This window comes from Misgurnus anguillicaudatus, chromosome 8 (genome assembly GCF_027580225.2).
Source record: "Misgurnus anguillicaudatus chromosome 8, ASM2758022v2, whole genome shotgun sequence".
NCBI lineage: Eukaryota > Metazoa > Chordata > Actinopteri > Cypriniformes > Cobitidae > Misgurnus > Misgurnus anguillicaudatus.
The window spans coordinates 23840062-23864041 of record NC_073344.2 but is presented as its reverse complement, the minus strand read 5'-3'; the positions used below and the strand labels follow the sequence as shown (position 1 = coordinate 23864041).

At 37.3% G+C, this 23980-nt stretch overlaps 1 protein-coding gene across 1 annotated transcript in view; it reads right to left on the bottom strand.

The window, feature by feature from the left end:
• nav1b (neuron navigator 1b) overlaps positions 1-10789 on the bottom strand; it is a 70381-nt gene extending 59592 nt beyond the window's left edge. Inside the window, exons 1-2 of the mRNA XM_073870508.1 lie at positions 9826-10789; positions 1370-1472 (exon numbers count right to left, since the gene is read on the bottom strand). Of these exons, the coding sequence (XP_073726609.1) occupies positions 1370-1472; positions 9826-10456 (734 nt within the window). The 5' untranslated portion in view covers positions 10457-10789. The remainder of the gene's footprint in view (positions 1-1369; positions 1473-9825) is intronic.
• Positions 10790-23980: the final 13191 nt, after the last annotated feature.

Below are 23980 nucleotides of genomic sequence, written 5' to 3'. Positions count from 1 at the left end.
ATTTGAAATCACCTAAACAAACACGCCCCTACCCCAGTAGAATCTGGACCTTCTTTTAATAGACCCGCCCCACACACACGCAACCCCGGCAAGGATGTCGGTTAGTAGACACGCCCCTTACTGCTGATTGGCTATAAGTGTGTTTTGGTAGTCGGCCTGACTCCCTTTTCCAAAACGTTTTTCAAACATTGTGCACTCCGCCTTTAAACCACGTAAACACATCGTTTACGTGGTTTAAAGTTTGTTTCGGTCTATAATTAATTTTATATTTAAAAATCAAATGAATCGTGATTATATAACGAATACGATGGATAATTAAAAGAAATAAATACCGTATAAATCTTAAATTATTTGCATCTGCGACATAAAGTGGCACAGTGGATTACGTCACTAATCTTCAATTTGCAGCGCGCCTATTTGCTGTCATTTAAATAAACGCAGCAGACAGTGCACAAATGGAGGGACACCAAGGAGAAATTTGCAAAGCACCAGCCAAAATGAGATCAAAGGTTTGGGATTACTTCGGTTTTCACAAAGTAAATGGAAAGATTGACAAGTCTGTTGCAGTTTGCAGACATTGTAAATCTAAGTTAAAATACTTTGTATTTTGAGTCCTAAGAAGTTAAGCTATTAAATCAAGTTATTGAAAATCTATTAAATGGTCATGAATAGGGATGCACCGATAGGATTTTTTTGGGCCGATACCGATTTAAACAGACAACTTCTGGACGATACCGATATTACAGTTGGTCTATTAGCTAGTTTATTTCTGCATCAAATAATTTTTAACTGAACATGGATTGGATCTAATTAACATTCAACTGACCAACATAATAAGAGAGGCACAAATTAAGCTAAAACAAATATAATAAGACAGCATGACAACCTTCAAAGGTGGTTTTTGCTATTCAGCATTTATTTTATTAACAACATTAACTCATTTTTTACATATAATGGATTTCTTTATGCAGTTAATTAATAAACAATCGGTATTGGCCTTTCTTGTGCTATTGCCGATATTCCCATGGTTTCAAATTCATTAAAAATCGGCCGATAAAATTCAGCCGATAAATATCGGCGGCCGATACATCGATGCATCACTAGTCATGAATTTCCCAAATATTTTTTTTATTTTCTCAGATGCAGATGTATACTAAAATTTACAGAACAGAATTGTTAATAATCGAATCAAATCAAATTTAATTGTTATCGAATCGATTCATTTGAATCGAATCGGAAACATCTGAATCGTGAATCGAATCGATTCGCTGTCTACCCAAAGATTCACAGCCCTATTAAAGACTCATATGAATCAGTTTGGCTGTGATGGTTTATAACATAAACATGTTATGTCCTCATTCACTCTCACCTTTGGCTCAGCTGGGTTCCTCGTAGACTGGACATGGTTTCCTCCAGGTTCTGTCGGAGATCCAGAACATTCTGAACTGTTCGTTTCCTTTGTGATTCTGGATCTACCAACACAAAAATTTGTAATAATTTGTATCAGAATAGGTATGTAAAACATTAAATGCACATGTGTGTACATTGTAACATACAGTACAGTTTTAAAACGCGTTTATGCATTTATGCATATACATTAGCATAAAAATAGTTCCCTTTCGAGGGAACTCGCGCTGCGTCGCTGTAGTGACGCTTTGGAAACACCTCCAGACGTGAGTGCGTCTGAAAGTGTATATCAAATTCAACCAATGGTGAGGCATAATGTCACCTGCGTGCTGATGTGGGAGCCAGGAAGTGTAAAAGGTTACCTGAAAAACGCCCTAGCTATCTGAAATATTGCCGAAGACGGGGTAACAGGTACGCAGGAAGTATGGCAAGGGAGACGCAGCGTCTCGTTCATTTCTTATATATTTCTTATATTTCTTATATCAATAGTTTTTAATAACACTTTTTTGTTTTATAACATCTTATTATTTTCTGCAATGACTGAAATCTGTCAAAATGTATGCATTTATTTAGACACATTTCCATCATTTATCCAGATGGTTCATTTGACTGTAAACTAGAAAAACTGCAAAGCAGGTGAACAACTGGAGGCAAAGCAGAAATCCCCAACAGTCTCTTCTACAAAGATCTCAGACCTTCAAGCCAAATACTGATAATGAGATCACCAGATGGCCATATATCACTCAATAAAAAATAACAATAATTCGCCCTCTTATTTAAAAAAAACAAAACACTACACTTCATCTCTTCATCTCTTGCTTGGCTCATAGGAGTACATTGTTGGCGTCCATGGGCAGCCGGTCAGCATGTCAACAGCATGGCCAATCAATCCCATGGTGCAGTTAGGCATGGCGCCCGCACTGACATCATTAATGACCCGACTGCTTTACAGAAAGAGAGGGCGGTTGAGAAGACTCTTACAAGCATTACTGGACACCACAAATCTCATGTCAATCAAATTCATTCCCATGAGAGAATAACCATGTCTTCTAGTTAATAAAATCACTTCAGGCTTACATGGTGGAATTAGTTAATGAAGTGACTGGATGACAATAATTCATGGCATGCATTTTTATTGCACAGCATGTCGCATGTTACTGTAAACACATCAACAGTGACCAATTGAATGCAGCATTCAGAAAGCGCAAACAGGTGGTACTACAAAGACAGCTGTTAAAGTCTGTGACCCTGTCTGAGAAACCCCACCTTAAGTTGTTGGGTTTTTGTACATGAAATCATCCTACATAATGTAAAGAACGTTCTATTAAAATATTATTATGATATCTTTAATATTGACTGAGTAAGGTCAATGTCAAAGATTCAAATCAATGTCAAATCAATTTAAGAAATGTACCTTTAATGCTCCTAATCTCATTTCCAAAATGATGTTCTTATTAATTACATTGTATTAAAAAACAAAAATTATTATATATATATATACAGAATTCCAGCAAAAGCAAACCTCATGAGCGTAAAGTCACCCAACAGAAATGTAAAAGACTGAGTGGATACAAAGACACATTAAAGATGTGATTAAAAATTGAAAAGGTTATTCCATCAAGTATTCATTTTAATTGTTCCAATACATGCAAAAACATTAGCATTGGGCTGTTTTCAAAATAAATATAAAACTTGTTTTCTTTGCAGTATTCAAGATGAAAACACTGCGTCTTTTTGTTATTTTGACAATTTTTTCACTATTTACATTTTTCAGTAAATAAATGCAAATAAAAACATAATTTTTATTAGGAACTTTGCAAAAAATGTTGTCAACATGAAACAAAAGTAGAAAAACTGAAAGTGGTCTCTTATATATCCACTCACCTAAAGGATTATTAGGAAAACCTGTTCAATTTCTCATTAATGCAATTATCTAATGCAGTGGTTCTCAAACTTTTTCAGCGTGCGGCCCCCCTTGTGTACAGTGCATTTCTTCGCGGCCCCCCAAAGAAAATGTATGACAAATTTATGCTAAAATGTGACATTTTAATCATACAAAACATATAAAATAATTCAAAGTAGTGCTGTTGGTTAGTAGCCTTATTTTTTTGTTTAATTACAAAGAATTCATGATAAATTAATGTTTTTATAAAATGTCATAAAACTGGGGCCCTCCTGGCACCATCTCGCGAACCCCCTGAGGGCCCCGGACCCCAGTTTGAGAACCACTGATCTAATCAACCAATCACATGGCAGTTGCTTCAATGCATTTAGGGGTTTGGTCCTGGTCAAGACAATCTCCTATATATAGGGGCAGTTTCTCAGACAGGGATTACCTGTATCTTAAGCCAGGACTAAGCCATAGTTTAATTAGGAAATATAATTAGTTTTAACAAACATGCCTTACTAAAAACATTACTGGTGTGCATTTTGAGGCAAAACAAATGGAACTCATTTAAAGTTATGTCAGTGCAAGTTGTTTTCAGTTTGGAAAGCTCTTTAAAAATGTTTAGTCTAGGACTAATCTAATCCCTGTCTGGGAAACCGCCCCATGATGGTAACATGTTTAATACTAATGGCAGCACTGATGTGTTTCAGTGACATGATGGACCACTGATAGGATTTGATAAGTTTTGAAGCTGTGCCAGAGTTTGACCTAAAATATTTTAAAAAGAGCATCTGAATTTGCATTAAATCAGCGTTTCTCAAAGTGTGGGGCGGGCCCCACTGGTGGGGAATAGGAACATTACAAGAGGGGCGTGACAAAAGGGAGGACATTTTGTCATTTTTGTGATCTCTATTAGGTGGTATAGGTTGTAGTGTGTATAAAGTAAACAATGGATACATTTGTGACACAGAATGAAAAGAAAACTGGATATTCGGCAGCAGCAAAGAAAACCAAGATAGACAGTGGACCTAATCAACCAAAAAGTTATTATTTTTTACTAATTATTAATTATTATTTTATTTACTTTGGAACAAAGACTTATTTAAAGGCGGAGTCCACGATGTTTGAAAAACGCTTTGGAAAAGGAGACGGGCCGACTACCGAAACACACTTATAGCCAATCAGCAGTAAGGAGCGTGTCTACTAACCGACATCCTTGCCGACATCGCGGACTCTGCCTTTAATGCAAAGTGATAATACATTTGCACGTTTATGTTCTCTATTGAAAGTGTTTAATGGGGTTATGTTTTACAATATGATGTGATTAAATACATTTCAACAGTTAGACTTAAAGCCTACTTGATTACCATTTTGTAGCAGGGTGATTGGGGACAGCTGGGGCTCGAAACCCTCCCCTAACTCCAAAGTGGGGAATGGCAGAAAAAGTTTGAGAATCGCTGCATTAAATCATGCAAATAAATGAGTTTGTCATCATGTGCAATTAATCAAACTTCCAGAAAAAGAAGTTATAAGAATCAAGAAACAAGAAAAGGTACAACATATCAGCAACATGTCTTATAAACTATCCATAGAGATTCCCTATGCTGATCTAAGGTCAGCAGCTAGTCAATACAATTATTATAATATATATATATATATATATATATATATATATTATTATAATAATTGTATTGACTAGCTGTACAGTTATATAAATACAATAAGTTAATTACCATAGTCAGATTACTTATATATATAATATAGTATATATACATATTTATTACACGGCTCTCTGGAATGCTTGATTCTGATTGGTCAGTTGAGACATTTGCAGGTTCGTTCTTTTCGAATAATAACCGCTCCAAAATAATAACGCATAGCCGGACTACTTGCACGAGTAAAATCGCTCCGCGCCAATAAAGATCAATAAAGATTACTGTCTGTTTGGCGCCATCTTGTGACAAACACTATGGACAACCACGACAAGACACAGACAGCTTACTGAGACTGAACTTGACACACAAAAAAATACAGAATGGGCATTAAAACTTCTCAAAGACTGGCTAAAAGAGAAAAAATGGAGACAAGTATGAAGCAGAGGATCTTAATAAGGTATTGCGATCATTTTATGCATCTGTGCAAAGTTTCGCGGAAGGATAAAAATGTTAATTTAAAACAAATATGCCAATAAAATGTTTCAAATTCATATTCATGTCCAGTTTTTTTTCTTATGTGGCAAGTAGCCGTGTAATAAGCGGGATAATGTAGAGGCAGCCAGTAGTTATTGGGAAATAAGCCCCTTCAGTGTGATACAAGACCCTCCGCTTCGCGTCGGGTCCTGATCACACTGTCGGGGCTTATTTCCCAATAACTACCGGCTGCCTCTACATTATCCCTTACATAAAATAGAGCATACTTCTGCATAAGTGGCATGCCGTGCAGCTGACTGCAGCAGAATAATTAAATTTTAATATATGCTCTTTTCTCTATACAGTCACATTGAGCACATCGCCCTGTTTAGGGTATGTGGGTCATCAGGTTTGACTTACAACTGAGTACTGCTTTTCTAAGTCTATTTCTGGCTCAATAAGGTGTTTGTTTTACGTATCATGCAACGGTCATCATGCTCTTTCGATATTGTTATCACAATCAGCTATTACAAATCACATTTCATTCAACCACTGCTAAACAAGGCCAATATGATCACAGCAATCTCACAAATGTAATAAATCTCCCATATCTCCATCACACCGGTCTGCTTCTGCTGGGAATCAGTATACTTCCTCTCATATTCAGACTTATTTCCAGTCTGAAACAAAACAGTCATATATGTCCGGAGATTTGAGTTTTCATATGATCTCCTTCCTGAATTCAATCTATTGTCTCTCATAGATATTTTAAGGCTATATGTTGAGAAGCTCGTCCAGCTGTATAGTACATAAGCAGCTGTGAATGCACAGAGGAAAGCCATGTTTTATTATGAGATCTGATTCAATCTTCTCTAGCATCAGATTCTGCAGATGTCTTACATACTGAACGGCTCATAAGCATGTCTGCTATGCATGCAGTGGTTTAGATTATTAGGAGACAGAAGATGCTTTGATAGAGAATCAATGGATAATAGAGAGCTTGTGATAAAATGTTTTTATACTTCCATAAGTTGCCCTGTGGCTCATCATGTTCTCTCCAAATTTAGCAAGTTAAGGACTTAATGTGATCATGTTTTACATTCATCACTTAGCCTATACAATGCTAAAAGACAGAAACCAAAATATAGATGCTGTAACTATATATACATATATATATATATATATATATATATATATATATATATATATATATATATATATATATATATATATATATATATATATATATATATATGAATGGATAGTAAAAATACTTCAACAACATTCCTAATGGAATTTCAATGCTTTGTAACCAATGTTAGAGAATCCTTATTGGATTCCTATTGAATTTCCAGAACACACTAACAGACTAACACAGACTTATCGTGAGTTTTGGAGTCTTATTTGATTTTATTGGACATTATGTAATCTTAATCAAACTACTTGCATTGGATCAGTGGCAGGCGGTGACTTCTATTTCGAGGGCGCAGGATGCGAAGCTCATCACAACATGTATGTACTGTAGCCCGTCATGTGTGTGGCCAGTAGCGGAGTGGCCATCGGGAGAGTCGGGACATTTCCCGGTGGGCCGGTAGTGTTTTGAGGCTGCGAGGGCCGGTCTGATAATGGATAATACATTGCAAGTTATATAGCAACCCCGTCTGGCGGCCTGATGTGCGGCCGCTTCCCGCTGGTCAAACTGTGCAGCCTCTTTGCTCAACACAGTAGACTATATAAAAGTGCTCCACCTGTTCGCCAGGATTTTTAAAAAATATAGGGGGATTATTGAACGGCCCCTCTCCAAATTACATAGCCTGTCGGCCTTTGATGTGAAAATCCGCGTCGCCGAATACCTGTTTATTTCAGTACATATGCGGTCGGATTGATCCATCAAGCGGAGACTATTTGATAGAAAGTGTGGATTAAGGATGTTTAAAATCTCTAGCCTGGTGGTCAGAATTTGAATGGATGAAATCATCACATTTGCAAAGGTTTATCTCAATATGGCTATATATAATAAATAAAATTTAGAAGGGTAACTTTGCAGTATCACATTTTATATTTCCTACTATTAGATTTCTATTAGATTTCCATATTAATAGACTAGAGTATTCAACTGAAATATATAAATATCCTCACAACATTATTATTTCTCAAAACTTTGACAAAAATTATTTTCAAATGAACTGTATTCTTACAGTTATTCAAAGAAGCACACATTATTCCGGATATGATTTGAATATAAGACGAGATAATATAATGGCAATGAACGTCTCATATGCCATTAAATATCCACATATAAATTAACATAACAGCATAATGAAATTAATAAAAATACAAGGAAGCAGGATTGGCTTAAATTGTATTATTATTAGCGGGAAAAAAAGCAATATTACTGAAATAAACTCTGAGGTAATGCGCCAAACAATAAGCAATAACCGTGGAAAAAACATTATTATCTCTCAAAACTTTATATGACAAAAATTATATTTAAAAGAAATATTCTTACAGTTATTCAAAGATGCTCAAATTATTCCGTATTACTCCGTTTATGAGCACGTTCATCTCTGGTCTCGCTCTGTTATGTAATAGCTGATTGAGGTGCGCATCTCCGTCTTTCAACCAGGTATCATTTTGTATAGTTACTCATTTAGGAAATTAGCCATGATTTAATGATTTTATTAATATTATGAAAATGTTTTTTTTTTTTTGGGCAAATTGATTACGATTTGTATTAGACTAGTTTAACTACAAATAGGCTACGAGACATTTTTTTTTACCACGGAGGGCCGGTGGTATACGAAATTTCCCGGTAGATTTTTTGGTCCCACTCCGCCCCTGTGTGTGGCTCAACATGTTAAAATATGTGTCCGGCATGTTATGTGAACCTATGCTCATCACGCGTCATGTCAAAATATGTGCCAGCTGCAGACACTTCAAAGGATTTTATGATAAAAGAGACGCTCACGTTTGCCAAATACTAGCTTAATCTCATATATAATCAGAGTTCAGTGTTAAGTTTGTGTCTGGGAAAATACAGTATGTGAACGTTTCTTTTATCATAAACAGTTTTGGCGCGTGTGCAGTAGGCGCGTATTTTGACATGACGCATGATGCACATGGTTCACATGACACAAATATTTTGAATTTGCACACCTCGGAAGAGTCCCCGGCCGCAACTACATTGGATTGGCAATTATAATAGGTTGTACTGCAAACTATGTGTTGTAAATCATCTATGTTGTGTTTGTAGAGATATTATCAAAATTAGAATAATTCTGTATGGTTATAAGAGAAATCCAGTACTCAATCCTTTGACAAGGGCTAAGAAGAGATGACTAATACATTATAATAAGAAATTTGATCCAGGTCATTGATTTACCATCGGCAGTCCTACCATGTCTTACTGTAGATACACAAACCATTAAAATAATTCAAGAATTGGTCGTTCAACAGATGAAACCTGGATACAATTGAAATAGGGGTCACCTATTTGAGAGCAGATACACAAATATACGTATGTTGTTTAAAGAGAATAGAAAAACTAAATGAGATGCACCCTTTTAGACAAAACACCCAATATGCTTTAGTACATTATGCCATACACATGTAGTCTAATATTTGGTCATCATCAAATATTGTTTCAAATCAACAATCCCATAGAATACAACGATATCCCAGTTGTTTTCACTCCCACATCCCAGCAAATAAATCTCCAGTCTCTGTTTGTGTATCCGACAGCATCATTTACCATCACGGATCACTAAAGCAGCAATCGAAAGAGGTTGATGACAAACACACCATAAAGCCAACTCGGACCGTATGAGGCATTGTTGTATTCTAGTTCTCCTCTTACTATCCGGCCGCTTCCATGATAGCAGCCATTACCTCATTACCGATGAGCGGTAACACTACCAGAGACAACCAGCACACACAAACGGAAAGACACACAACAACAGGCAGGCGTCGAAAGCAAATCAGTGTGGCAAGCGTCACCCCCGAGCATTTGTAGCTCAATCGTCGAACGATATTGGATAAATGCCATGGGGGATAATCTATGGTTGCTATTTTTTCCCACGTGTGAGAGAGACTGTCAGATGCAAAAAGGATGCACATGTTACCCGGGACAAAGCCCTGCATTGTCCCACTGCTCACCTTTAGAATCACAATTTTATTCATGGCTACAACGAAGAGCTCTCCAAGGGCGAACAAGCATGAATACTGTAGTGTGATTATAGCCCTTTCACACCACACTGCGCCTGCCACGTTCAGCAGCCATGCTGCCAACAGCAGCTGGTCGTAGATGGCCGTAAAAGACAGTCAAGTTGGGTTTGCTCGTGACACAGGGGTAGGTTTGTGCAATCAGACCATTTGATTGTAGATAAGGAAAGCCATACTCACCAAGAATTTGGCTGAAGAGCAACTGCTCTAAGTCCCCAAGAACGGTGACAACCAACTCTGGGTCCACCTTGAGGAAAGGTTTATCGCCACCCTCCTCACCTTGACCCTTGGCATCCGGGTCACCAGAACACGCAGCCGCTACCTTCTTACCGCTCGCTTTGGCTTTGCAGGAAAGAATATCGTCATCAGACTTGCAATCGTCTGTTGTCTTGCTAAGGGGTTTTACTTCCGCATAAGGCCCTCGTGGAATCCGACTTTGGCTCTTTCCCAAGCCGCCAGGTGCCGCCAATGGGGTTAACGTCTTGGGCTTGCCCTGAAACAGGGAGTGGTCTGATTTGGAAAGGTTGCGAGAGAGCTGCGCGCCACCTGCCCCTCCTCCGGACGCCGGTTTGGGCTTGCCCATCTTCAGGTGACCCGAGGCAGCCCGGCTCATGTCGTCGCACCATTTTGGCTCATAGAGTTGCATCTTTTTCTCAGCATCCGTCAGCACGGCCAGGTTAGTGAGGGACCTCTGCTTGCGGAGGTTGGATGGCACGGGTATGCGCCCCTCTGTGCTGCCAACACGGTACACCTTCAGCTCACTCCTCGCCGCGCTCTGTGGCACGCCGGATTTGCCCCTCTTGGCAGCCATGCCCACACCTTTGACTGTGTGCGTTGGCGCTTCCTGCTCTGCCTGCTTTTATTCGACCCCCAAGCTCCTTCCTTTATAGAAACACATTTAGCACCAGTGAAGAGCAAAAGGGGAGGACAATTCTGCAGCTCTTCCTTTGTTCCTAAGGGAGAACAGGCTAAATCCGAGTCCTGTTTTCCTTCCTCCCCGAGTCTTTCTGTTGGCCTGCAGCATCTGCCACCCTGGATCTCCTTCTCTCTGTCTCACTCACTCTTTCCTCTCCTCCCTTCAACAGACCGCCTTGCCGCTGAGCTGTGCAGCAGCCAAATGACAGCAGCACTGAATGCAACAACAGTCCCTCCCCCCTTTCTCTCTCTCTCTCTCTCTCTGTCTCTCTCTCTCTCTCTCTCTCTCAGTTGCATTTTCCGGTGCGTCTCTCTGCCTCAGCAGAAAGTGAGAGATGTTAGGGGGAGATGTCAAATTGCAAGTGATAAATGTAAACTGAACATCTACATTTTCATACTATTTTTCTCCATCCCCATTGTTCCTCCCTCCCCCAATGATGAAGACTCATTAATATCATAGTTATGCATTCACTTGTCAGATCTTGCCTTTAGGAGAAATGTATTGCATATGCAATTACATCAATACATAATTGCATTATAGCAATACAATAGTTTGCAGAAGTACAACACAGTTTACACAGAAGTATAATACAGTGCAATATTAAAAATGGTTTAAAACACAAGATCTTTATTAGTAGAGAGATTAGAGAAAAGGTAGTATACTAAAGTATTACAGCAATAAAATACAGCAGTATTCATCTAAATGTTCTAAATCTGCAAAATAAAGGTTTAATAACATAATAATAATAACGATAATAATAACAATAATAGGTATAACGATAATAATAATAATAATAATACAAATAATAAAGATGATGATGATAATAATAATAATAATAATAATAATAATAATAGCAAAGACGACAATAATAATAATAATAATAATAATAATAATAATAGGAATAACGATAATAATAATAATAATAATAACGACAAAAACAACAATAATAATAACGACAACAACCACAATAATAATAATAAAATAATAATATTATAACGATAATAATAATAATAATAATAATAATAATAATAATAATAATAATAATAATAATAATGATAATGATAATGATAATACTAATAAGAAGAATAAGAATAATAATAATAATATTAACAATAATAATAACGATACTACTACTACTAATAATAATAATAATAATAGGAACAACGATATAATAATATTAATAATACAAATAATAATGATGATGATGATAATAATAATAATAATAATAATAGGAACAACCATATAATAATATTAATAATACAAATAATAATGATGATGATGATAATAATGATAATGATAATAAAAATAATAATAATAATAATAAAAATAATAACAATGATGATAATGATAATAATAATAATAATAATGACAACAACAACAATAATATAATAACAATATCAATAATAATAATAAAAAATAGTAATAACGATAATAATAATAATAACAATACTAATACTACTAAGAAGAAGAAGAATAATAATGATAATAATAATAATAATAATAACAATAATAATACTAATATTAATAATAATAATGTTTATAAAAATTGCATCATTATATGAATTATTAATAAAAATTATAATGTAATGTAATTTTGCTTCTTCCAAACAAAAACATGCCTCCACAGGACAGCACAACAGCACAATATTAATATAATCTGTTTGATCAATCAGCTCCAGATGTTCGCCTCTTACAGCCCTACAGTATCTTGCATCATCAAGCTACGTTTCATACAAGGGGTGTGTTGTTTTTAGATGATCCCTAACATCTCATTGCTTATGATATTCCATACACACTTCTCTGTGGAGTACTCCGCAATGCTCCACTGAAGAAGCGGTCACCATAGCAACGCTTCTACCTACATCACATCACAACATGCATTTAGACGGCTATGTCCCCGCCACACTGCAATGCACAAAGCACCTTTCCATTGTCAATAAGCTAACAGCATGCTACAAATTCAGTTCTGCCTGCTTTTATTTCTTCATAAACGACTTCTGTTTGCAACAATACAGCCTCAAAAGAGTTGAGCGCAGGCTTAAATGAACCGCCCATAACCGTCCAGATGCAACTGAGCAGTTTGGTACAATGTCTACATCAAACCTCAATGCTCTCCTGCAGGGAGTCCACACACACTTGATCAAGCTCATTCTGCTCTCGGGCATCTGTGGTTATTCTGACGCCAAACAAGTTATTTGATGTTACTGAAGGGGAAAAGAGGTTTGAGAAGAATTAAGTCTTTTGTTTGACGAGTGGCCGTGCCATCCACGGGGGCTTTTCCCAATGACATCATTAAATGCTGAACACACTTCCTTTGGACTGCACAGTTGTCACATTTAGGCTGAAAAGTCATTAATTTTAGTTATGTCAATGAGATGCAGGCCACAGATTCAAAAACAACACTGAGAAATGTCAGGTCTTTGACAAAAAGGACAGAGGAGAATTAATTGCTCGAAGCTTTCAGAACTCAGAAGACTGAATGCAGCACTCGGTTTTTATTTAAATATCAACTGCTTAGACATTTCTCTTAAAATAGTTGAAGACTAGTGAAGAAAGGACCCAGATGAGACATTTGTTGACACATACAGTAAAAGTATAGAGTTATTAAGTTAAAAAAGTTAAAACCCTTTACAGTCATCGTAAAGCGTATGGAGGACGAAAAATGACTTAAGTGTATATAAATAAATAAATATAGAAATGCATTAATAAATAAATGAATAAAGACATTAATGCAGAAATAAGTAAGTAATTAATTCAATGTAGAAATAAATTAATTAATTAGTGTAGAAATACATAAATAAATTTATAAATACATAAATGCATAAATAAATAAATGTAGAAATACAGAAATAAATAAATGAATAAATGTAGAAATACAGAAATAAATAAATGTAGGAATACAGAAATAAATAAATGAGTAAATACATAAATGCAGAAATAAATAAATAATGAATGAAAAGCAGAAATAAATAAATGCAGACATAAATAAATAAATATATTGTTTTGTCAAAAGTATCAACTTTTAATTTAATTATTTTTCCACCATTTCTGTTATACTTCATTTATTTATACATTTATGTATTTTTATATATTTTTTATTTTATTTCTGCATTCATGTATTTATTTATTTCAGTATTTCAACATTAATGTATTTAATCATTTATGCATTTATTTATTAATATACCTTAAAGTACATGTTATTCAAGTTATTTTAAGAAAACCGTCCAAGAAGTTGATATTTATATGAAAACTGAGCATCATGTTGAGTTTCCATAACTCAGATAATTTGTATTATGGTTAAGATTATATTGAAATTGATGAGCTCTAAAGTTTATAACAACAATATAAAACACGTTAAAATATCCAACACTATCTCACGAGAATTCGTACGTATTTTACGGGATGGCTAATGCGTATTAACTTATACGATCACATTTGTAGATTGTAGATTTTTGTAGGTTTTGTCTTGACCCGTGTGACGTTGGGGTTAGGAGTTGTTGTTTTTTTATGATAATCGTATGTTTTTTCACGATTAACTTTGTATAATTTCATATGAATTAACCAACTTGTAAGATCAGGCTAAAATATCTTGTAAACACGACAGCTTTCTTCTTACTGTAGATCAGACGGCTTTGTGTTGTTTCTGGGCAGACTGTTAAAGATAGCGATGCAAACGTCTCCTAGAAATCCTACGTAATTCAACCAATCAGAGGACGACTTTAAATCTGCTGAAGTGTTTCATGTGCCGAGAGAAACACTTGAAATATAAAAAAAATCTCTATAATTTAACTTATAATTGGTCCTTCCAATGGGAAGATTGGAAGAAAAGTATTTAGCATTGTATTACTATGATCGTTGCAACCTGGTCCGATCCAAGACACTGCACTGGGTGACAGATCTTGACAGATTTTCCTTTCATAAAGTTCAAAACACACAAGCTCATGTGACTAACACCCTCCCTCTACAGGTTTTCCAGACATCTGGAGCTCATCCTGAGGCTGTGGTCGGCCAGGAGAGCAGATGTTTGGCGACATGTGAACATCTGAAGGGTTACTGGCATCTGTAATCGGTCAGCTGCTATCATCACACCATAGTGAAATATTAACCTGAAACTGTGCTTACAATGCATTCAGTGTTTATAAAATCATTACAGGCCATGTGTGTGTTTGTGTGAGTATATGGGTGAAGGCATGTTTAGTTGTTCAAAAACCAAAATCACAGGAGAATCGAGCGAGAGATGTGGATTATAAATCTAAACCCATAAAGCATTTTCCTCACCGCACATATGTTGTTGGTTAAGGTAATAATGTGTAAATCATTCAACAGTAAATATAACCTGTAAAAACTGATTGTTATTCATTGTTAGGAAAATATTTGTCATAAGAATCTGTTCACCTGTTTCTCAGAATATAAACCGCATGAACTGCTAAACCTGTTTATCTGACAGGCCAACACACCACGATGATCTCAGAAACAATTCAGGATGAGTTTAGCTAAATTCTGTCTTTATAACTTATAAAACTATAATCCTGAACTATTAGTGATTTGGCACATACCAAAATACTCACAGCAAACTTCCATCGAGTCTGAGGAACATTCACTCAGATCCTCCAGAGAAGACCCATCTACATCCTCTTGAACCTGCATCCTGACATGAACAGAGAAAGATGTCCAAAGTTAACACGGCATCATAAGAAAATAAAAACTGCAGCTCAAAAGAAAGCTAAAAAAATGTAATGGAGTTCTTACTGTGCGTTCACACCAGCCGCGGTAGAGGCAGCAAAAACACGTTATTCACGCGTAGTTGGATGCTTGAACATTTTGAGTGTACTCGGTTCATTCGCGGGTGAAAGCCGAGCGTGAAATTCTATTCATTCGAGATTCGAGACATTCACACGGATATTCGCGTCATGGCAGAGGTTTCTGCGACTCCGCTCGCTCCCTGTAATCACGTGACTACTAGAGCAAACTCCTGATTGGTACTCCCCGCCAGCGTTTTTAAAAACAAAAGTTCCCAGCCAGCACCAGCATTTTTCATGATTTTCACAAAAGTTTAATGCCTTCCAGAAAATGTTCTTCTTTAAATATATAAACATACATCATATATCAAATGACCCTTTGCTTTCAAACAAAAAAAAAACGTTTCATCCTACCTTCATTAGTTAGATAATTGCATTTTTGCAAAGGACTTTTAATAGAGATCAGATTCAGAGCGATCTTTAAAACATACTCAGAGTTCTTTCTCTTTCACGTGAGGCGTGACTTCCGGGTTGTAAAAGTTGCAGAACTTGGTGGATTAAAGCGGTATTGCGGAAAGCCGGTAATTCTCGTCATTGGCAGGGAAGTGTTTACTCTTAATTGACGAGATAACTCATCAATGGCGGGGAAATAGTTAACAGCGCACGAATATCCGCCAAAGTTCAGATTTTTTAACTTGCGTGTTTCCCACGCAATCACTGGCACTGCGCCATTCGCGCGTACCACGCCGTATTCGCATATTTGCATTGACTTAACCTGTAAATCACTTGCGCTTGCCGCCTCTTCCGCATCTGGTGTGAATGCCACATTAGCGATGCTTCAATTCAGTATCACGTTTATCCTACACTCTTAGAAGAAAAGGTACAAAAGTTATCACTGGACAGTACCTTTTAAAAAGGTCCTAATATGTACCATTTTCTTACCTTTGAGGTACCAGTATCTAACTTTTAGGGCGGTTTCCCAGACAGAGCTAATCCTAGTCCCAGGCTAAAATGCATGTTTAAACTGACTTAATTTGAAAACATCTTGTACTGATATATCTTAACATACATATATCAGTGCCATTTGTTTTGTTTCCAGATGCACACCAGTATTGTTTTTTGTAAGGTATGTTTGTAAACCACTAATCTGTCCTAAATATAACTTAAGCCTAGTCCTGGATTAATTTAAACCCTGTCCAGGAAAACCACCCCTAAAAGTGTACTTTTTGGGAAGGTACTGCCCCAGTGACAACTTTTGTACGTTCTTGTACCTTTTATCTGAGAATGTAGATTTGCCTTAGAGAACATTAAAGAAATGTGACCCTGGACCACAAAACTAGTCACAAGTGTCAATTTTTTTATTTGAGATTTAAACATCATCTGAAATTGAATACATAAGCTTTCCAGTGATGCATGATTGTTAGGATAGGACAATATTTGGCGAGATATAACTATTTGAAAATCTATAATCTGAGGGTGCAAAAAATCTAAATATCGAGAAAGTGATGCGCCGATGTATCGGCCGATTTTTTATAAACTTGAAACCATCGGCACATCAGCAATAGCCCAAGAAAGGCAGATTACGATTGTTTATTAATTAACTGCGTAAAGGCAATAAGTTGCATGCCTGTTGCAAAATCCAGAATAAAAAATAATTAGCAAAATAATTAAATACTTCCCAAAACAAAATCGGTACAAATTATAGGTTGTCAGATGTACGACTGAGAACATTTTTTTAAATAACGTAGTTCATCAAGTGAGAGATTACTCATTCACGTGAGCCATGTGGTCAGAGTATTTCGGAAAATAGCGGCCTCAGAAAAAGAAAAAAAAATATTTTTTTTACTTTGTGTCTCTCTTATTATGTTGGTCAGTTAAATGTTAAATAGATACAATCCATGATCAGTAAAAACTATTTAATGCAGAAATAAACTAGCTCTTAAGCCAACTGTATAGTATTGTATAAGTGTTTAGTATCGGCCAATAGTTGTCTGTTTAAATCGTATCCCCCCCAAAAAATCATATTGGTGCAATACTAAAAATCGAACCTTTAAATTTGTTCAAATAAAGTCCTTAGCAGCACATATTGCAAATGATAAATACATTTTTGATCTATTTATAATAGGAAATTGACTAAACATCTTCATGGAAGTGTCACGGTTAATCCGTGTCATGTCTTGTCTCTGTTCCGATTGTTATCACCTGGACATTCATTGATTAATTACCTGCCTCATCACACCTGTTTGTCATTTAGTCTGTGTGTATATATACCTCTGTCTTCTGTTTGCTCACTGCTGGATCATTGTCATTACCCTGTCTGTTCCCTGTGTTGGATGTTCCTGTTTTCCTGTGTTCCTGTGTTCCTGCCTTCACCATGTCTGCCCTCGTGTGTTTATTATTAAATGTTATTTATTTTTGAACCTTGCATTTGCGTCCTGTCTCTCCAACCCTGTCGTGACAGAATGATCCAGCCAAACTGGACGCAGCAGGTTCACGGAGGGCGGCTCCCCCAGGAGTTTCGTCGAGGGGGAGTAGTGACATCGGGGTTCATTCCCCATCAGCCCCGATGTCTCTTGGGGACCACCGTGAGCGATCGCTCGCTCCTGCGGGTCTGCGGGAGGAGGATCGGCCCAGGCGGTCCCCTAACGGTTGAGTCGTCGTCGACGGTCCCTCGGAGGACCACCATCCTGCTCGGAGGGGGATCCGGAACGGACCACGCCCGATCATTTCCCCGGGGTGGCTACCGAGGGTCTCCGGTTCCGCGAGGGGATGGGAGATGATTTCCGGGGGCATCTGATCGTCGACGATTCCCAGGAGGGGGGTAATTCGTCTGCCTCGGTTCTCGGAGCGATCGCTCCGGTTCTCCTGGCGCAGTCCGGCCAACCGTCCTGTTGGTCTCATCCCGGCAGCTGCCGGCTTCGCCAGGGTCCCCAAGCCCTCCACCCCTCCCTTGGACTCTCGCTACCAGACTTTGTTTTTGTTGTGTTTTATGTGAGTGTCTGGTAGCCACTCGTAGAGGGGAGGGTAATGTCACGGTTAATCCGTGTCATGTCTTGTCTCTGTTCCGATTGTTATCACCTGGACATTCATTGATTAATTACCTGCCTCATCACACCTGTTTGTCATTTAGTCTGTGTGTATATATACCTCTGTCTTCTGTTTGCTCACTGCTGGATCATTGTCATTACAACCCTGTCTGTTCCCTGTGTTGGATGTTCCTGTTTTCCTGTGTTCCTGTGTTCCTGCCTTCACCATGTCTGCCCTCGTGTGTTTATTATTAAATGTTATTTATTTTTGAACCTTGCATTTGCGTCCTGTCTCTCCAACCCTGTCGTGACAGGAAGATGACCTTTACTTAAATATCCTAATAATTTTTGGCATAAAAATCTTATCATTTTGACCCAGGATTTTGTCCAGGATCACAAATAATTGTAATATTAAAAAGATATTTGCGATTTTCATGTTATGGACTGACAAAGTCAAATCTCACCTGAATCTGAAAGGCGCCACTTTGGCCATGCGTGGAGACTCGTTCCCTGTGGGACGTCTGTTTGGGACACCGACCTGGGATTTATATGGAATTTCCTTATCACCCATTCCTATCCGTTGCTTTTGTAAGCCTCTTTGCATTCCTGTTGATGTTTCCAGTATGACATTTCCATTGGTTGGCTTGTGATGCATCTCTTTAGATATCCCTGTACCTGAAGATTCAGCAACATCATTGTCTAGACTCCTAAAATGATGATGTCCAGATCTAAAGTTTTTGTTTGAATGTCTATCCAGGTCTCTAAAGCCTACTTGGGGCAACGAGCCCCTTCGAAGTGTGTTTTTTAATTGGTAAATCTCTCTTTTGGGCACATGCGGGCTGCTATGGGCTGAGCGGGAAGCAAATGAAGACCTATTTATGCCACTGGACGACTCCTGAGCTCCTTGTGAAGGCTGTATCCTCTGTTTAGACCTTCTGAGTGAAGATGTGGATGATTTGGGGGTGGTAAACGATTGAACCCGTCCACCCGCCGGTCCCGGTAAACTACTGCTTAGGAATGTGGTGTCAGCTTTGGAGTGGTTGGTCAGGCTCTTCGGCAGAGGAATCCCAGAGTTGCTCTGAGACATCGTCTTCAAGTTTACTCCAGAGTACATGGTCGAAGATGGTCACAGGATGCAGATCTAAGATCAGACAAATCATGATCAGATTTGATTGGTGCAATACAAAAATATGCATTGGGCAATGACTGAAGGAAGCTTTTATCAAAAGCTCCGTTCTTTGAACCTGAGGCCAAAAACCTCCATGTGTACAAGAACTGACTGTGCCAAGGCATTGGCTTATTTTATGATAAAAATAAAATGCAATTGTGATATTGCAAGTAAGATGTTAGATATAATAAATAATGAAGCGGTTTAAGTACCAATAACAGCCAATAGGTCACAGAAACTAAAGCCACTGTCTAGAGGACGATCTTTCCCGAGTCAATAGACGTAGAAAAGCCAAACTGTCAGATTGAATAAACTGTTTTTATGGATTTCTTGTTCTTGTAAAGCAGGGTCATGACATTTACCTGACGTTCCCCTCTCTGAATCCCATGCTCAAAACAAGGTTAACTACATAAAAACACCAACAAATGGCATTGAAAGTTTAGATCTATTTGTAATGTTTAAACATTAACTATTGATCCGGATTAAATTACTCGGTTCATTTACATATATGATAATAATTAGGAATAGCATACTGTAGATCATTTGGCAAACCAGCTGCTGTTCACCGAAGTGGTCAGATCAAAGGACTGGTGACAGACTGGCACCAATTGGCACTCCAGGCAGGTGACATCAGATCTGTATGCCATGTCTCAAGCTCTTCTAGTGACTGGCACAAAACTGTCCACTTTTGAAATAACAGGACCTCTATTGTGCCTGTAGTCTCACTTTTTCCACAAAAAGTAATTTTTTAGCCTCTATAACTGTGGGTTCACACCAAACACGATTTGCGCGAGTAGATTACATACAAAGTCAATGCAAAGACACGATCAGATGTGTCCTCACGTGGGGCGATGTGAATGACGCGATATGGGTGGTGCGTTTGCTGCAAAAACATGCGCTATTTGCCTCAAATGCGTCTTCGCCCATATTGCGTCATTGACATCGCCCCACGCGAGGACGCGTCTGATCGCACGCTGTAAAAAATCCAACTTTAAAATGTTCATTCAACAGAGAAAATTAAGTAACTTGAACAAAGATTTCTTTGTTGAAGGGCATCAATTCATTATTTTGTGTTCACTGAATGAAAAAAATCATAATCATTCAGCTAACAAATATTATTTTGTTGACTAGACATTGATATATAAGTTTTTGTCCAGTTCATTCACCCAACTTGCCAAAATGAGTAAACTGAACAAGCAATTAAAAAAAACAATGGTCGGAATGGTTCCCAGCATGCATTGCGACATGTTCACTTCTTTGGTTAATATTTACTAAAAATGATTACTGTTTTATTGTTTGGTGACTTTATTGTTGTTATGTTGTAAATGTTAGTTATATGTTGTATTTAGAGTAATTTTGAAAGAATGATGTTTGTTCACTGTTACCATCATTAAGAACTGTGTGTTCAGTGTAGAGGGCAGCACAGTGAGTTATTACCCAATCAGTTTAAGTTGGTTCAACTTGTTGGTTTAAGTTGACATTACTCAGTAAATTGAGTTAGGTGAACTACATCGTCCAAGAGTTGAGTAAACTCAAAAAAAGCTGTGCAGCAAGTTGCCTTGAAAATTTAAGTTAAGTCAACTTTTCATTTTTTACAGTGCGTCTTTGCATTGACTTTGTATGTAATCTACTCGGGCAAATCGTTGAACTCGCATCTGGTGTGAACCCACAGTAACATCTGTGTATTGATGGGCCAAATACATTCAAGATTTCATGCCCTGATTCCAGATCAGTAGAAAGTTCTATAAGGACTAATGAAAGAGATTCTGATGATGAGACCCTCAGGGTATTGACATGGCCTGACAAAGATGTCATGTTTCATTACAGACCTCACTATTCACAGTATCTAATTTTGGAATAATGACTCCACAGTACCAAATGTGTTGTATACATTGTAGATTATATTGTCTCCACTTCAAACACTTTTGTTTTCAAAAAGGACATTTCACAAGACTTTTTGAAGATGTGAAATAAATCTTAGGTGTATCCAGAGTACATATGTGAAGTTTTAGCTCAAAATACCATATAGATAATTTATTATAACATGTTAAAATTGTCACTTTGTAGGTGTGAGCAAAAATTTGCCGTTTTGGGTGTGTCCTTTAAAATGCAAATTAGCTGATCTGCACTAAATGGCAGTGCTATGGTTGGATAGTGCAGATTAAGGGGCGGTATTATCCCCTTCTTACATCACAAGGGGAGAAAAATTTTAATGACCTGTTTTTTCACATGATTGCAGAGAATGGTTTACCAAAATTAAGTTACTGGGTTGTTCTTTTTCACATCTTCTAGGTTGATAGAAGCACTGGGGAGTCAATTATAGCACTAAACATGAAAAAAGTCAGATTTTCATGATATGTCCCCTTTAAACACTTAGATAGAAAAAAAATTATTTCCCATATTTTTAATGTTTCAATAATGCTGAAAAGCCATCAATGGACCTACAACTCATTCTATACAAAGATGTTGTAAAATATGGTTTTTAAACTTATTTAAAATGTCAAAGAAACACGTTTTAATCAATTCAATGTTGATAAGCAGGACATTCCTATTGTGACAACTTACCCCACTATTTACTGTACCCCCCTTATCTCAGAGCAACAACACTTAAGTAGCAAAAAAGTTTTATGAGCTTTATGATATGTGTGAAATTCATGCATGAAACAGCACATAAAAATATACATGGAGTATAAACAAGTGTGACAAGTAGTCCCAGTCTCCACTTTAAGCAAGCTAATGACCAAACAAGCATACATATATATTAGATCACATAAAAGCAAAGCACACACAGAAAATGGCATCACTATCCCAAAAAAGCATCATTACAAATCAAAATAAACAAACACATGGGCATCGGTGCAGACAACAGCAGTAATGATGACACAGCAGTTCGGCCCATAAATTCTGACTCGCTTTCAAACACAGATACAGAGAGGGAGTTACAAATGCACACATATCTGTAATGTTTGCTAACCAAATTATCCAGACTTTATCATTTTATATAAGCTAATAAAACTCACCATAAATCAATGCTTACATGTCTTTGGAGAGCAGCAGTAAACTCCTACAGCATCTCTGGTACATTCGAGTATCCCACTGTCTGTGCTATCCGAGAGATAACCTTTAACGTCTAACAGAATCTCAGGGGAAGGCGGAGACATCTGGACATCCGTCGAGGACGCGACATGAGCCAATGAGAACGACTAAGAGAAAACAGAGAGTGCAGTCCGCCCCCCTCCCTTCATGACTTTACAAAGAGACACGCCAACACAATCTCCTTCTAAACCAGACGCACACGTGCAGATCAGTGATTGATATTTCTACTTATCATGACATCATGCCAAAAGCTGTTTCCTGAGGTCGTGACCTTGATAACGATGCGTGGCCTCTATCATCCGAAAACCATCAATTTGGATTTGCGTGACACAACCCAGATGAACCTCTTCATGTCACAGACTTACAGCTTTATCTCTGGAAGAACACTGATAGTCCACCATATTAACATTACAAGTGATCGATTTATACCTGATGGTTGATAAAATGGGCAAAACATTTTGGGTCGTATCTGAGGACAACAACCTGATGACCTCTCGGAAAAGTCTTAAGAAAATAATTTCAGCACATATTTAATAAGATTGTCTGTAAGGCATGATGTGATATGATATCTGAATCTACATTTACATCCTATTGCAGTTTCTGTCCTTATGTGGCTGGTCATGGATTTATATAACAGGCCTGGTTATGTTTGTTAAATTTAGACCCGAGACCCAGATTCAGTCATTTTTTATTTTTTTCACCATGTCTACAAGGCCAATCCCGTATGTCAGATACAGTCTTGTCAGGAATAGAGAGAAAGAGAGAAAGAGAGAGAGAAAGTGAGAGAGAGAGAGACCATGTCTTTATTATGTTTCATTAGGTATCAGCTTTGTCGCAGACAGATCTGCCAAAATCTTAACTAAAAAGAACTAACAATCTTTTTCCTTTTTTAATCTCATTGCATTCTAGTAGAAATATTAAAGAGATCTAATTTTTCCAACGCTATATCATGGCAATTAGTACGTATTTTATGAGGTGGCTAATTCGTATTAATTCATACAACCACATTTGTAGATTTTTGTATAATTTGCCTTGACCCCATTGACTTTGGGGTTAGGGGTTGGGTTTCGTTATTGTTTTTTTTTATGATAATCGTACATTTTTGCGCTATTCATTACATATGAATTCATACGAATTAGCCAACTCGTAAAATATGTACGAATTCTCGTGAGATCAGGCTGATTTTTCTCTCACATTGACATGTATAAATCTAACATGTGGCATTCAAAGATACTAAATGCTATGTAGTCAAAAAATTAACCTTAGATGTCTATAGCTGCATTTTTATTACCCTTTAAATTGCGCAAATTGACATTGAAAACATGCAATATGTCGGAACCCCACCATATATCGCAAAAAAGTTTATATGCTCGCATGAGGTGATTTTTCA